Source organism: Tachysurus vachellii, chromosome 19, assembly GCF_030014155.1.
Source record: "Tachysurus vachellii isolate PV-2020 chromosome 19, HZAU_Pvac_v1, whole genome shotgun sequence".
NCBI lineage: Eukaryota > Metazoa > Chordata > Actinopteri > Siluriformes > Bagridae > Tachysurus > Tachysurus vachellii.
Genome location: NC_083478.1, coordinates 15,587,967 through 15,601,859, shown reverse-complemented (window position 1 = coordinate 15,601,859; position 13,893 = coordinate 15,587,967). Strand labels below are relative to the sequence as shown.

The 13,893-nt window shown below is 40.3% G+C and overlaps 1 protein-coding gene across 1 annotated transcript in view; it reads right to left on the bottom strand.

Moving 5' to 3' along the window:
* The window catches only part of plxna2 (plexin A2), a 207,192-nt gene that overhangs the window by 70,543 nt on the left and 122,756 nt on the right, over positions 1 to 13,893 (bottom strand). The window contains exons 6-9 of the mRNA XM_060894004.1: positions 11,753 to 11,876; positions 9,506 to 9,659; positions 7,595 to 7,691; positions 1,896 to 2,010 (exon numbers count right to left, since the gene is read on the bottom strand). Of these exons, the coding sequence (XP_060749987.1) occupies positions 1,896 to 2,010; positions 7,595 to 7,691; positions 9,506 to 9,659; positions 11,753 to 11,876 (490 nt within the window). The remainder of the gene's footprint in view (positions 1 to 1,895; positions 2,011 to 7,594; positions 7,692 to 9,505; positions 9,660 to 11,752; positions 11,877 to 13,893) is intronic.

Sequence of the window (13,893 nt, the reverse complement as noted above, 5' to 3'; positions counted from 1 at the left end):
TCACCTGTCTGTGGATATAATGACGCGACTGATCAGTGTGTTTTTTTTCTTTTACTTTTTTAAATGCAATAAATAAACACAGTAAAGAGGAGATATTGTGGTGTTGTCATGGTTAGGCTGAAACAGAGACAGGAGCGCATCACCCATCAGCTCTCACACACCAAATGATCTCGCCACTTATCCTCTCCCTGTGTCCTGTTGTGCCCTGATGAGCACCTGTTTTTTAGATCCTGTGTTTCGGGGGGTTTCTTTGTCTAGCTTCTATAGACGCCGCACCTTGTTTGTTGCGTCATCATCCATTTTTGCACCTAGTTCAGACAAGGTCTGCTTGGCTATTTTAGTTTGTGCGTCATTGTTTGTTCCTTTTACACTTTGTAAATAAAGTCTGCACTTACGTCCACTTAGAGCGTCTACATTTACCTGACAGATGTGTTACTGTGTTTTAACAGATTTTTTTTTTTGATCTTGCTCATTTGGCATTAGGTATAATGTGGCCTCCAATATGGCTAAAATGACTTTACATTCTTGATCTAATTAGTTACTCTGTAGTTTGTTGATGCACTGCTTTGAAATTCTTTTTCTTCTACTTTCGGCTTTTCCCATTAGGGGTCGCTGCAGCTAATCATCAGTTTCCACTTAACTCAATCCTCAGCATCCGCTACTCTCGCACCAATTACCTTCATGTCCTCTATTAACACATCCATATTTTTCCTCGCCAACATCCTATTACCAATATAACCATCTCCGTCCTCTGCACATGTCCAAACCATCTCAATCTATCCTCTCTGTCCTTGTCCCCAAAACAGCCAACCTGAGCTGTCCCTCTGATGTGTTCGTTCCTAATCCTGACTGCATTGAAATTATAGTGTGTAAATATTTCCACACACCAAACCTGTCTATTTCAGCTTTAACAGTCTACAGTGGATTTGTAGTCTGTACACAATGTTTAAGATTCACATATAAAGTGCTTTTATGTAAAGATTATGTGGTTAAAATAAATAATAAAAACAACCCTCCTCTTGTAGTCATTATGCATAACAATCTTATCAAATCATTGTCCGTTTTGTATGTTGTTTATCTTTTGTTAGCAGAAATGTGAGCGATTTTAACTGGAATTGCGAGTCTTTTGTGTGCGGCAATCACAAAGTAGCAGTGCAGTGAACAAGCGTGCTCGGCTCAAGATGAACTCGGAAACAATCCTGCATGCTGTGCATGGGTTCAGACTGTAAGTGTGCAACACTTTTAGCTACTTACATAAGAGATTCTGCAAATAGGGCAATGTGCCATTATACTGCAATTACCTTCTTATTATCGTTTAACTATTATCTCCAGACACCCTCGCTCAAGTTCTTATTAAAACGGTCTGCAGTCATAATTACTGGAAACATGAGATAATGCAGAAAAATATTAGTTTGTGTGTGTGCATGTGCATAAGTGTTGCTTGTGGGTGTGTGTATGTGTGTTTGAGTGAGTGAATGAGTGTGTTTTAGTGAGATTGAGTCTGTGTGTGTATCTGTATGTGTGTGTGAGCATGTGAGTGCATGCGTGTGTATGTGTGTGTGGGTGAGTGAGTGAGTGTGTGTGAGTGAGTGAGTGAGTGAGTGAGTGTGTGTGTGTGTGAGAGAGAGAGAGTTTGTTTGAGTGAGTGTATGAGTGTGTGTGTCTGTGTGTATCTGTATGTGTGATTGAGCATGTTGGTGCATGGGTGTGTGTCTTTGTGCGTGTGTGTGTCTTTGTGTGTGTGTGTCTTTGTGTGTGTGTCTTTGTGTGTTTGAGTCTTTGTGTGTGTGTGTGTGTCTTTGTGTGTGTGTCTTTGTGTGTGTGTCTTTGTGTGTGTGTGTGTGTGTGTGTGTGTGTGTGTGTGTGTGTGTGTGTGTGTGTGTGTGTGTGTGTACCTCTGATGCATTGACCCGTCCCTCCTGGAAAGAGCAGCTAGACGGATCATGTGTACACAGGTTTCGGTACTTGCACCAGTGGCACCGAAAGGAACTGGTTACACAAGACAGACACCTAAAGACACACGTGAAAGAAAAGTTTAATTAGAGTTTTCACTACATCTGTCAGACTTCCTTGCTTTCTTACTTGAGGTGTACTTTTAAAAAAAAGAAAGAATCAGGAATGGTGCTTTCACATACAGCGGTTAGACCATTTGAATCTGTCCTTTGAGCCCTGGCGTGTTTTCCCCTGCGGTGTGGTTTATTTGCACAGGTGAGAACACCTCAGTGAGAACACAGGGTCCTGATTGTTTTTGTAGATTCAAGCTACAAAAAAAATCACAACTGAAAGGACAGAGCTGTAGTGCTGCATAAATTCTAAATATTCAGACCATATCATCTCTGAATGTGATATACAAAATATTTTTCATTTATGTTCTCTGCTCAGAACTCTGGTGTTATTTTCTTCAGATTTCAAAAAGTTGAAGTATCTTTTTTCTTATAATTTCTGTAAATATTAAAATTTATGAGCTTAATTAATGAGAGTATGTTTCCAGCCGCCCTTTGCCAGGCTTTTTTTGTTTTGTTTTGTTTAATTATATGCGGTGTAAAAGCATCAATCCATCTCAAACCAAAAGTACCAAGAGTATGCTGAAAAAAAACCCCCAGCAGACTGCCGTTGCTTTGTGTAGCCCCACAGGAAAGTGCTCAAATATTCATATCCCACTCACCTTCTGTTATGTCCTTGCTGGGATTTTGCAAATTTTAAATAATTAAATCATTGTCCCAAGCAATAAACTTCTTTGACTATTCATTTAACATTCATTAGAAAGTAGTTGATGTTTTTGTTCTTTGCACATTATTTATGACTAACTCCAACGCAGTGTACACTATCTCATGTGTTATATGAATAAATCTACCAGCTCAGCATATGGTCAATTCTCTGAAGCACCATCCTTAACTGTAAAGAGATTCAAAGCATCTCTATGAAAGTGCAGAATTACAAAGACAAATTAGTATTGATCTGTAATAAACATCAGTGCACTGATGCTAAGAGAGATGAGTTTGGAAGGACAACCTGTGCAGAACGAGATGAACGCTGGAGGGTCAAGTCTATAAAACTGTGGCTTTGAAGCAGTGCTGTTTCCTAAGTGAGTGAGAGCCTACTTCAAAAGATTGGACTATATTGACATTAGATGAGATGTAAGCAGAAACAAAGCGGCAACAAAAACGAGGCTGCAGACTACATTGTGAGTTTTACAAATCAGCCAAAATAAAATGCATTGAAAAAATCAAAAAGAGCTCAATCAACTATTTCTTACTTTTTTACCACTCATTTTAAACCTCGTTTAAACTTCTCTAGACTAAATATGACATGTTCATGATGCATTATGACACAAGCACATTGGTATTGCACAGTTCACTATTGCAAGCTCACTAGGAACATAAGCTGCATCTGATTAAATTCCCAAGAAAAATAAAAAGTCAGCTTCAACTCGAAATTCCCACTTGGGAACGTCGCTTTAATTCTTCATGTTCATTGTGCACACAGTATCAGCAGTAAACAAAGCAACACTATTTAACCTTTAAATGAGTTATCCTGTATTTACAATTTTTTTTAATTATCATACAGTCATATACATCCATCCATCCATCCATCTTATTCTACACAGGGTCACAGGGAAACTGGAGCTTATCCCAGAAGACTTCAAGCCACCATGCCCAATCCAAGTCACTGTGCCCCTCCCAGACAGATATGCTAGCTTGTTAAATCTGTAATACTGTCTATACAGTTCACTTTGAGGAGGAAACTATACATCATTCATCAGGCTTAACTGGTAAGCATATTGCTATAAAATTAGGAAAACGTATTTTTTCCCACCTTGTAGCTAGAACACAATCGAAATGACCCAATATAGAATTCTGAACTTCTACTTACATAGCGCGTTCGTGTGTGTGTGTGTGTGTGTGTGTGTATTCACATGCCTACTGTTGACTCAGAGATCCTCCAGGAGAGGAACCAATCAGCACATTTATGATGGAGGAAGGGGAACAAGTTATCCACTCATGAAATGTCAGCTGTCCATAATACATAAAGCTAGGCTCTAATCTCATTTGTACAGAGGTTTCACTTTAAAGTGTCCAGTATAAGACACAGATTGATGAAGCAAACAAAAATTTTACTTTATTAAGTATCTTTTACAGGAGTGTCTTCAGGACAATCGAGCTTCTCTCATTAGTATGCAAAATATGACCTGTTTATGGAATGTTAGTTTCTGCTGACATGTTAATCAATAATGAAGCAACGGAGCGCTCTGTTGTGCATATGTTCCTGAGGAAGGATCCAACATCTCAGTGGCCTGTTCGATGCCTCCGAGAAACAATTTAAGGGATTTATATCTGGGGAGTGTAAGAGGAGGAAGAGAGGATGGTGGGAAGGCTGAACCTGCCAAGCACTTAGGCTGAGTCAAAGAGTGATAAGATGAGACGTAATTCCATGCCACCCAGGAAGAATCATTCTGCTCCACTGTACCCATAATCCCCCTTAGACATGGGCACAGAGAGGCAGCTGGTGAGACACACCGGGAGGGCAAAGGGATGTGTGTATGTGTGTATTTGTGTCTATTTGAGGGATTACTTAGGGCATGGGATAGAGAGAGTTTGTTTGATTAGTTCCAGATCTGTTGGGATGTTTGTCAGCCATGGAACTAGGAGAATGAATGGCTTAAGGGTGGATGCAGATAATCGGGGTGACGGAGGGGCTAAAAGTGGAGACATGGGTGCTGAACAATAAAAGCATTAAAAACCAAGCCAGTCATCTCCTACTGTGGTCATTCGACTCCTCTGTCATTTCAGGAAGCTTCCAGCCAATCGAGCTCTTTCATCTCTGGTGCGGAAGAGCATCTGCTTTCCACAGACTGCACCACACACCACAGACACGTGAGCGGGATACGAACAGCCCACTTAGAGGCACAAAATTCCGCTCCTGCACTGGAGAAATGTCAAGCAATCTGATGGCATTAGCTTTAATGGATGCTTTTATTAATAGCATGGGCCAAAGCCAAACATGGCAAAAGAACATAATGCGCATACTAGCCAGGTCTCTAAGCAATTTACTGCAACCCCAACAGTGTGAGTAGAGTACAGTAAACTACACTACAATACAGTAGAGCAGAGTAGGGTAGCATAGAATAGAGTTAACTAGAAAGTACTAGAGTACAATAGTAGTAGAGTAGACTTGAGTGTTGCTGAGCAGAATTGAGTGGAGTTGAGTAGAGCAAAGTCGGGACGAGTAGAGTAGACTTGAGTTAAGTGAAGTCTAGTGCAATAGAGTTCAATAGAGTATAAGTAAAGCAAGTTGAGTACAGGTGAATGGAGTTGAGTATAGTAAAATAGAGTAGAGTCGGACAAACAGAGTAGAAAATCATAGAATGGAGTGGTATAGAGTAAAGCGGAATAGACTTTAGTATAGTGGAATACAGTTGAGAAGAGTAGAGCTGAATGAAATTGAGTAGAGTGGAATAGAGTAGAATCAAGTAGAGGAGTAAAATAGAGTAGAGTGGAAAAGAGTTGTGTATAGTGGAGTAGAGATGAGCAGAGCAGAGGAGAATAGAGTAGAATGAAATAGAGTTGAGTAAAGTGGAGTAGAGTAGAGTTGAATGAAATAGAGTTGGTTAGAGTCAAATGTAGTAGGGTGTAGTGGAATAGAGTAGAGTTGAAAAGATTTAAGTGGAGTGTAAACTATTATATTACTAATCCCCAAAGAGAAATGTGGTGTCACACCAGCCACAACACCGGAGCAACAGGGAAGACTAAGACTTCACACAAGAGCAGCATAGACTCGAAGTGCACAACAGACTCACAAATACTCACAAAGAAGAAACAATTAATGCATATTTGTGTACAGATAAACTTTCTAAGAAATATTGACAGGTTGAAACTGTTTGATATTTAAGTGAAAGTGACGTGACATACTTCTAAGTATGGTGACCCATACTCAGAATTCGTTCTCTGCATTTAACCCATCCAAAGTGCGCACACACAGCAGTGAACACACACCCGGAGCAGTGGGCAGCCATTTATGCTGCGGCGCCCGAGGAGCAGTTGACGGGGGTTCGGTGCCTTGCTTAAGGGCACCTCAGTCGTTTCCGGCCCGAGACTCGAACCCACAATCTCACGGTTAGGAGTCAAACAGTCTAACCATTAGGCCACGACTGCCCCACAATGAATGAGCAGTTTAAGATGAGCAGTTTGGAAGTGTTAAGTGTTGAGTTTATAAAATAAACGTACAGTGGCTATAATTAAAGTCATCAGTAAAGTGGCAGTGTGTGTAAGAATGTGCAGTGACACTATGTAAATAAAAACGGTTGTGTTATGCCTAGGGTAGTGGTTAAGTATGCAAAACCAGTAGGCATGTCCATCAGTAGGCACTCACTTACAGCTTCACAATACTAAACCCACAATACTAAACACAAGCCATTACTCAGTATGCACACAATGTTCTTCAGCTGGGAAGTGCTTACTAATGGCCCTTTTACGCATCACATCCAAACTCTCTGTCGTGTAGCCAGAGTCAAGGTTACAAAGCTGCAATGAGTCCATGCTGTCACCACTGACCAGCAGCAATGTAACACACACAGCAGATACAAATACACAAAGATGTCAAAGGAGCTTTAACAATAAACAATAATATGCAGAGTGATTATTTTACACGACTGTGTGTAAACAACATTTTCAGCAAACGTGAGAATGATAAAGAGTTACTTTATGTTCACATTTAAAAAGAAGTGGATAGTTTTTATGTATATTTTAACACTTATTGTTAAGTTTAATGTCAACTCAAACTCTGCTTCCCAGAATACACTGGGGCTTACAAAGATGGCCTCTCTGAACTATACTGAACTTGGTACTTCCCAGAAACCAAGGCAGCCATCTTGCTCCCAGATGCCTGACATGTAACCACACATGCATGCGTGCATGCGCGCACACACACACACACACACACACACACACACACACACACACACACACACACTATAACATAGACTCATTATATCACTGTGAAGCAAACAATTTCAAATCAATTTGTGCCAAACAGGTCATCATTTACGAAGCCTTTGATTTTTTTTGGTTGTTGTTGTTCTTGATTGCTGCCTGACTTATCGATCCATGACTTTATTTTTGCCTAGTCCACCTTATTTGTTCATCACCTGACCCACACTTGTGTTTTCATCTTGCTCTATCTCTTGATTTAGATTTTTTTTTTCTGCTTTGCTTTTGCTGTATTGTTGAATTGTAATGCATCAGTCTCTACTCACTGATTTGTGACACAAAAAATGATCACTGAGTACATATCACTAAAACAGTGAGTAATTTGTGTTGACACTGCTATTTGTCGTTCGGTACATGTTCATTCAAGAGCAGGTGGTTACTCAAGCCTTTGAGCTCGGAAGGTTTTGAATTCAAATCCCAGCTCTGCTAAGCTTAACCTTAACCATAAACTGCTCAGTTGTATCCTGTCTCTAGAACTAAGAGTCACTTCAGCTGAAAAATTAACAAATGCAAATCTGCTACAGTACCAGGAAGGAAATAAGTATAAATTCACAGTTGGCTTTTTGGACAGTGTATAGATGTAATGATAAGGGTTTAATGATACTCACAGCTGGTGTACACTGCAGTTGTAGAATTTAACCTCAGTGCTGATCAGCATTTGACCTGTTTCCTTCGAATTCAGCCTGAGCTCCACCCCAGACCAGTCTGAGACAGACAGACAGACAGACAGAATGCAAAGTGAAACCTCATGGCATGTAAATCACATATCTTTAAATACACAGCCAAAGAATTAGTTTTTGGCATGTCCTGCTGGTCTCAACTGAATTGAACACCTCTATATGTGTTAGTTCAACACTTCCCTTTTTTTCCTCTGTATACATAAAGGCTACATTTCTATTTTCTTTCCCCAGATAATTTTTTACTTTGTCTGCTATTCACACTGTGAGGCATATGGCTACAAACCGCTTCACTCTGCTTCCCAGTGCCCTGTACCTACAGAGCACATGTGAGGTTTGATACAGTGGTGCAGAGTGCCTGTGTTGATGTGAGATGGTGTCTGTGGGCCGCAGCTATGAGTGAAGAGCCAGCAAAGCTGCTGCCATCGGCACAGAACGCAGCCAGCTCCGTCTCATTTGGCAAGGCATTGAAAATGTTAAAAACGTTCAATAAGCAGCCAGCTCCTCACACTCGGATGAGCGATTGGGCACAAATTCGGCTGGCATACCGTGTGTAGGAGTCAGCTGTGACCCCAAGCTATCCTTCACACCTGCTCTCTCTGCTTTCTTCTGCGTTTTTTTTATAACACATGCAGAGGTACTGGATTATTTTTATTACATTTCAGGAGTGTCTTTCTTGGTAATTCCCATAAGCAGATATTTTTTGTTTGGAAAATAGATCTAAACAGGAAATATCAGTCATCCACCCCCGCCAGCTCCACAAGCCCGATACGCCTGGCCCCTGAGCTATTAAATCTGTGCATGATCGATGTTCCTGGGTGATGGTTAATAATCTATACTGCCTAATGCGTCTGAAGGAGACAGAGGGGAAATATGAGGTTTAGATGACATTTACCTGAGGGCTTTCACTGATTGGGCTGTGCCCCCTGCGGGAAGTAGAGGATTGTGGGTAAACAGTGCTGTCATTTACCCTGAAAACTTGTGGGATTACTCAGATGGTGGCTGCCTCATACAGGTGTCTGTCATGACCGTCTACCTTTGATCAGGAGGTAGCGTGTGACAGAGCATGACTAATTAGCGAGCTCATGCTCATCTGCCGAGCTTCATTTTATTAAAACGAGCAGTGGACAAAACCCCGGACTTGAGATCTATCAGTATCAGAGTTTCATCAGTGTCACGGGGAAGAAAAAAGACCTTTTGTTTCTGACACCAAATGAGCCGTACTTTCTCGAATAGAACCTCTAAATATACTTCTCTCTCCTTGTATTTATTTTCAATCCAAACTGCCTTTTACTTCCAGCTCATGTTCACATCTCTACACACAGCTCCCGTTGTCTCTTATACTGAAGTGTGCACAAGAAAAATGGCAACAAATATCACCTGTAATAGGTGTAAGTGTGGGTGAGCGCATGGCTCCGGCCCCGAGGTTGACCTGAGGTCAGTTTAAGCTCATTAGAGCTGCAGCATGTGTGTGTTTGTGTGTGTGTGTGTGTGTGTGTGTGTGTGTGTGCGTGTGTGTGTGTGTGTGTGTGGAATCGATGGGCGTGAGAGCACAGAGCCCTGCTGAATGAAGCTCTCATTAGAAGGCAGTGGAGCACGCGTCTGAGAGGCTCTATTAATAGAACATCTAGAAGAGAGCTTAGCCAAAGCCACACCCCCTGGGAAAAGAGGGAGTAGAGAGGAAATGGTAAAAAGAAAGAACTAACAGATGGAGGGATATGAAGCACGTTTGAGGGATAAAGATGAAGTTGAATTTGTTTAGTAAACTGCAGATAAAAACAAAGGAAAAGAAGTAGAGATTATTATAAAGAGACTAGACTTTTAGTAGTACTGTAGCAGTACCTTGATCAGTAGGAATGATGGGGACATCTTTAGCAGCGGGAGAGAAGCACAGGATCTGATTTCCATTCACCGTCCCTTCTACTTCAGTCAGGTTCCCAAAGGCGCAGGTGATTCCAGCTGAGAGATCAGGAACATCAGTCACCTTCACCAGCAGCTGAACACAGAGGCAGCAGAGGAAAAGAGTCTGAGAATAGATACTACAGTATTAACACTGAGGTGTTTTCAATCAAGCTTCATCAGGTACACAGCAGATGGCTTGAGCATACGGCAGTGGCACAAACTGTCAGCCAACTCGTAGCCTCAGATGCAGGTGAGCAGGCACTATAAAAGGTGCCAGAAAGGCTGTTTCCTTTTTCTTTTTCTTTTTTCCTTTTCTTTTTTTCAAAACGGATGAAAATGGACATCTGACAAAATCTATCAGCTTCTTGAACTTCTCTCTCACTTCTCGAAAAAAAAAGGTTTTTGAAGTCATTCTCTGGGGAACAGTCACAGATGCTGGAGCTCTCTCTCTCTCTCTCTCTCTCTCTCTCTCTACATACATAATATATATATATAAACATTTCCAGTTCTGTGGACTAAGTGTGTGTGTGTGTGTGTGTGTGTGTGGTGGGGGTTCAAACACTGCTCCGGCAGTAATGACTGAGTTGACATTTGTAAAGATCGCCCTACCCGCTTTCCATTTTACCTCCCTGTTTGAAGTTTTTCATTGTTCAGCTTGTCTAGAGCCTCATGCCGAGGACCCAGGTCAGATTCTCAGAACTCGCATGTCTTACCAACAAGCCCTGATTAACCATCCTACCTGTCGCACACACTTCGCGTGCCCTTTTCATCTGGACTTCCTGTGCAGAAGAATGTCCATAAAGCAGCTAATTACCCCAAAACCTTAGGCACGGTCACGTCTGTCTAACTAGTGCTCTAGCAACAGGAGCCAGAGAGCTGATAATTACTGATTTTATAATGTGTGTGCTTCACACAATGAGATGGGAATCCATTATTCTGGTGGCCAACAACTCTGTGTTTGAAATGCCACCATGTTTTAGTTATTTATTTATTCATGTATTTATTTATTCATTTGTTCATTGTCGAATCAAGAATCCAATTTCGGTCTTTCCACAATGCTAAAAATCTTTTCAGCAGATTACAGCACCTACTATCTATAGCTTGTGTATAATATAAGTAGCTTGAATCACATATAATGACCTTTAACGGTTGCTTGAATCACCTCATGCAGTCTGTGGTAGGATTAATAATATAATCAGTCATTTTAAATATTATGGATGGTAGAGCACCATGGTCCATCCATCCAGTTGCTTGTTTCCGTCTGCAGCAGTTTTCGCCTGCTGTATTAAAGTCTGCAAGATATTCCTAGCTGTCTTACAGTATCTGCTGCTTTTAGTGCATGTGTATGCACAGAGCTGGCTAATCACACCCAGAATTTTTAATAAAGGTAATTTGATTGTTTTTTTTTCCTGCTTTTCGTATTCCCATGGACCCGGAGCGGATGAGCTTTGTTGTCATGGTGATGGTTTCCTGCCATCGGTGCAGCAGTGACCCTTTAGTCGTATTATGAAGTGCAGTAGAGCCAAACAGCTCATTTACAGGCAAACATATCGTTAGCATGCACTGTTTAGGCGCTCAACACTTCAAAATGGTCGTTTTTTTTTTTAAATGCAATTTTGATATTCAAAGCCCAAGAAATTTAACAACCACCTACTTGTTTGTGTATGAAAGAGACAAAGAAAGAAGAACAGAGAGAAAGCAAAAGAGAGTGATTCACTTTGAAAAGCTTTTACAACAAAAAAAAAGACAGAAAGCATAGACATTGACTCTTTCCTCTGTGTGGCTGAATACACACCAGGCTCTCAAACAAACCCCCCACATCAGCCTACACACATGCACTTTTTGGCATCTCACCCACACACGCACCTTTCACCTACACGTCGCTCGCTCGCTAACTCTCCCATCCACCCACAGCACGCATTACCGCTCAACCAAAAAAGCAAGCGAGCAACAGCCCATAAACACATCTCCATACGGACTGAATCTGAATTTGTGTTTACAGTCACTAGAGAGAGTGCTACACACTCCACATCTGTTTTTCATGCCTTTTAAAAAGAGCCTGATCGTCAGTGCAATAGGAGGGATTTCTCATAAGGCTGAGACATGCTTCATGTGAAAATCATAATTACACAAAGTAGAATTCAGAGCTGTGAATGTGTACTGTATGGGAAAGGAAATATCTCTCACCGGTACACTGGGTTCAGAAACCGCAATGCTGTCAGGATACACGGTGGCTTTTATGCACTGGCTCAGCGTAGCTGCAAAACGGTAGGGCTCGTTGGCTCGTTCACATCGATCCCTCTGAGAACACCTTTTCAAAAAAAAAAAAAAAAGACAGAAATATAACTCATGTTATGAACAAATCTGTTTTGCTGTCTCTGATTTCTACAACCTGCTCATGAGTGTAGTCTTAAAAAGAAATGCTTCTATATAGAACCAAAAATGTAATTAAAAAAAGGTTTTCACAGTAATATTGTAGAAGAACCGTTTTTGGTTCCCCAAAGAACCTTTCATTAAATGTCTTATGAAACCCTGTTTCAAATTCCCTGTTTTCTTACATTCCTAAAAATAAAGGTTCATTGTCAGAGTTTAAAGATGGGAATAAAAGATTAAACCTTTAACATCCATAGACTGTTTCCATTGCACAAAAATTCATTTGTAGCAGCAAACAGTTCTTTAGACTTTAAAAATATAATGGGTTTTTCATTGATGGCACATTTTCTTAGAGCAAAGGTTTTTTTTATATTTTTTCCAAAAATAAAAAAAAAAAAAACCTTTGCTCTACGAAAATGTGCCATCAATGAAAAACCCTTTACCTGATGAAAAGCCATCAAAGAACATTTTTAAGATCACATAGAATCACAAAACATACAGAACCATTTTGATGGATTCATTGAAATAAACCCAATGGTGTTCTTTGAATATAAGATTTTATGTTTCTTTTTAGAATCATTTTTAGAAGAAAAACAAGAAAAGTTTAAACAAGACCACCTTCAGGATCTTCAAACACAGTATCAATTTATATAAGCAAAAAACATTTTGCTATGAAAATATGTGTACAATATTTATAAAAGCAAAACTCCCTAATTTGTATTTCAGTTTTTCTCTAATTTCAGTTTTAACTATTTTACAAATTTAATAAACTATTTGATAAAATATGTCAGTTCAAACATATCAAACATGTCATAACATGACAATTCAAAACGTGTTACAGCTTCATCTACATAAAGATGAAATTCCAAAAAGTAAGGGCACCGGGATCACTAGTCACACTCACTAAAACATTCTTTGAATTGTAGAATTATTTTAATATAAAAGCTTCATTGAATCTACATGCAGTACAACCATTTTTGAGAAAATGTTCTACTGACCAGGTAAAGAACCTCTGTGTTAAACTTTTTAAGAGTGTAAAAATCTCTGGCCAATCTCAGCAAGTATGGCAGAATTCTCACATTTTGTGTTATTGTCAGGACTCTGCCCGGACTTTGGCCATGTGCCTTTTTGTTCATGTACGGTGTTCACGTGTCTGCCCCGCCCTTGTCGTTTCCTCCCCGCCTCTGCACACCTGTCCCTCATGTCTGTTAATTATTTGTATTATTTAGTTGAGCCGTGTTGCCTTGTGCAGCGCGGAATCCTCTGTTGTCTTTGTCTGCTGTTGTCTTTGTCCTGTTTCGTGTTTAAGTAAATAAATCCTGTTTCTGTTAAGCTGTCCTGCTTTTGGGTCCGTTTTTATCCCGCGTTCGTGACAGTTATGTTTTAAGGAGAAAAATACAGAAGTGAAATTCCTTCTGAATTTATTGATGGAATGCTGATCCACATTTCAGATCCACACCACAAAATAATGGACACGTTGTACGAGTTTTAGCAAAAGAACATAAGTCAATGAGTAGGTGAAAACACTCCTCCTTTACAACTGAAAGCTTAATAATTCAGTAACAACTGCAACAATGCAAGTTCACTCATCTGAGAGTTCAGTCTTGTATCCTCTTACACTATTTGCTTTCACAGTCTGAGATACTCCAGTGATCCAGACACCTTTGACTCTCTGCACCTGATTGATCTATCCTCATGCCTTACTTCTGATTGGAGTTTCCATCACTTGGAAACCACTCATGGACAGCCTAGACATATGTGAGATGATCTTTAACGGTATCACTTGATGGCTTTGGACAACTGATATAAAGAGTTTTGCTACGATGGCTTAGGTCAGCAAGTGCGATGATAGCTTTTGTTCTCCAAAAAATGACTAGTTTTGCACCCATGTCAGTGAACAGTTGAAAACAACTTCATGTTCAAACTAGATTGAATTTCCTGCCTGACTTTTTGAC